The following is a 2,644-nucleotide window of genomic DNA, read 5'->3' as shown; positions in this document are numbered from 1 at the left end:
CTCCTGTGAGGTCCACTCATCCTGATGGTCCATGAGGATGTGGACACAGCCTCTGTGTGTGTGTGTTGGGGACAGTGTCCTAGCTCTCTTGTGAGGTCCACTCATCCTGATGGTCCATGAGGGTATGGACACAGCCTCTGTGTGTGTGTTGGAGACAGCGTCCCAGTTCTCCTGTGAGGTCCACCCATCCTGATGGTTCATGAGGACATGGGCACAGCCTCTGTGTGTGTGTGTTGGAGACACATATCATTCAGTATTTTCTTTTCTTTCTCCTGAGACTTTTTGTTTTTCAAGGCTAGATCTGCAGTTCACTAGCCTGGAAGACCTGGGAAATGTATGACCCATCCCGGTGACCTTTTGTACCTGAAATAGGTTTAGTCAAATGAGATTGGATTGCAGGCTGACCTCAGGGTGCCTGTCCTGTTGCCCTGTGTTCCAGGGGATTTCTTTAAAGACCCTCTTCCGGAAGCAGATCTGTACATCCTGGCCAGGATCCTCCATGACTGGGCAGATGGAAAGTGCTTACACTTGCTGGAGAGGGTCTACCATACTTGCAAGCCAGGTAAGCTGTGGGGTTTGCATTTCAGCTGTGCTTGTGACTTGGAGCAGAACTACATGAGTCACATTTAGAAGGCAGGCACTGAAATCATCCCACAGGTAAGTGTAGACATCCTGTCAAATGGCTTTCCTTTTCGATAACTGCCTACAAGAAATAGGGTCCTAATTTCTCTTCTATTGATAAAACCACATAAAGATGGAAAAAATGAAATGTCCTCTGAAACTTCAGTGGCCTCATTTTGGTGAAACTGTTTCAGAATTAGGCTAGTATTTGTGTGTGTCATGAGGACAGTGCCTCACTGACTTCTGAGGTCCACCCATCCTGATGGTCCATGAGGACATGGGCACAACCTCTGTGTGTGAGATGGACACACTGTCCCAGCTCTCCTGTGAGGCCCACCCATCCTGATGGTTCATGAGGACGTGGGCACAGCCTCTGTGTGTGAGATGGGGGCAGTGTCCCAGCTTTCCTGTTAGGTTCACCCATCCTGATGGTCCATGAGAATGTGGGCACAGCCTCTGTGTGTGTGTGTTGGAGACAGTGTCCCAGTTCTCCTGTGAGGTCCACTAATCCTAATGGTTCATGAGGACATGGGTACAGCCTCTGTGTGTGTCAAAGGGAAAGTGTCCTAGCTCTCCTGTTAGGTCCACTCATCCTGATGATCTATGAGGACATGGGCACACCCTCTGTGTGTGAGATGGGGACAGTGTCCCTGTTCTGTGAGGTCCACCCATCCTGATGGTCCATGAGGATGTGGGCACAGCCTGTGTGTGTATGAAGGGGACAGTGTCCTAGCTCTCCTGTGAGGTCCACCCATGCTGATGGTTCATGAGGACATGGGCACAGCCTCTGTGTGTGTGAAGGGGACAGTGTCCCTGCTGTCTGTTCTGTGAGGTCCATCTATTCTGTGATATTCCATAAAGACCTGGGCACAGCCTCTGAGTGTGTGATGGAGACAGTGCCCCGACTGTCCTCTGAAGTCTGGCTGTCCTTATGGTTCACTGGGACTTTGGCACAGTCCGTGTGTGTGATGTGGACTGTGCCCCTCCCTTTCTAGGTGGTGGCATTCTGGTAATTGAAAGCCTCCTGGATGAAGACAGGCGGGGCCCTCTGCTCACGCAGCTCTACTCTCTGAACATGCTTGTGCAGACGGAAGGGCAGGAGAGGACCCCCACCCACTACCACATGCTCCTCTCTTCTGCTGGCTTCAGAGACTTCCAGTTTAAGAAAACAGGAGCCATTTATGATGCCGTTTTAGTCAGGAAATAACTTTTTCTTGTGATCTGGAACTACTGTCAAAGCACACAAGACATAATAATAAAGAGATGTATCTCCAGTGGCTTCTTGTTCTTGGTGTTCACACCATAAGTGACTGGAGGTTTCTATGGACAGGGTTGGACTGCCTCTACTTTGTAGATTATTTCCCGGGCTTTACTGAGGGCCACACTGATGGGGATGTGAGCTCAGCTTTGACATTGACCGTAACCAATGTTTGGGTCCTCTTCATGCTGTAAGGTTGGGCTCCAGTGTCCACCTTGACGGGTGTCTGTTAGAAGCTTCATCCTGAACAGAACTTTGGCACCAGTGATGGATGTAGCAACTATGGGTGTCTATGAAATATGAGGTTCTCCTTTCAGGCTGCCTTGCATAGCTCTGTGACTTATTAGTGATGCCATTTCCACAGTGATGAATGTTCAACAGGGAGACAGGCTTTCTGTCTCTCTCTCTTTCTGCCTCAGACAGTCCTGTCTGTCTCTCCTGGATGGATCTGTACTCAGATCTTTTCATGTAGCTGCCATGAGAACACAGGCATTTGCCGTCAGATGAGATCACGCCCCATCTGTGGATACAGCGAAATCAGCTGAAGATGCTACAGAGGAGGAAAAGGTTTCCCGTCTGCCGATCTCATACCCATCTCTCCCTGGGCCTCTTCCATGATGTCAACAAGGTTTTATACTTCTTGTTTTCCTCTAGTGTACGTTTTAGATGATTTTGGTACTTTCTTTACTCTCAGTCTAAACTTTTTTTTTTTTTTTCAACTAAAAAGATGAGAAAACAAAACAAATGGAATAATGGTCAAAGCAA

At 48.6% G+C, this 2,644-nt stretch overlaps 1 protein-coding gene across 1 annotated transcript in view; it reads left to right on the top strand.

Moving 5' to 3' along the window:
* The window catches only part of ASMT (acetylserotonin O-methyltransferase), a 34,078-nt gene extending 32,250 nt beyond the window's left edge, over positions 1–1,828 (top strand). The window contains exons 6-7 of the mRNA XM_017854238.1: positions 440–562; positions 1,617–1,828. Coding sequence (XP_017709727.1) covers positions 440–562; positions 1,617–1,828 — 335 coding nt within the window. The remainder of the gene's footprint in view (positions 1–439; positions 563–1,616) is intronic.
* The last annotated feature ends 816 nt before the right edge of the window (positions 1,829–2,644 follow it).

Source organism: Rhinopithecus bieti, unplaced genomic scaffold (genome assembly GCF_001698545.2).
Source record: "Rhinopithecus bieti isolate Rb0 unplaced genomic scaffold, ASM169854v2 scaffold_38008, whole genome shotgun sequence".
NCBI lineage: Eukaryota > Metazoa > Chordata > Mammalia > Primates > Cercopithecidae > Rhinopithecus > Rhinopithecus bieti.
The sequence above is the reverse complement of the archived record's forward strand: the minus strand, read 5'-3'. Positions and strand labels throughout refer to the sequence as shown.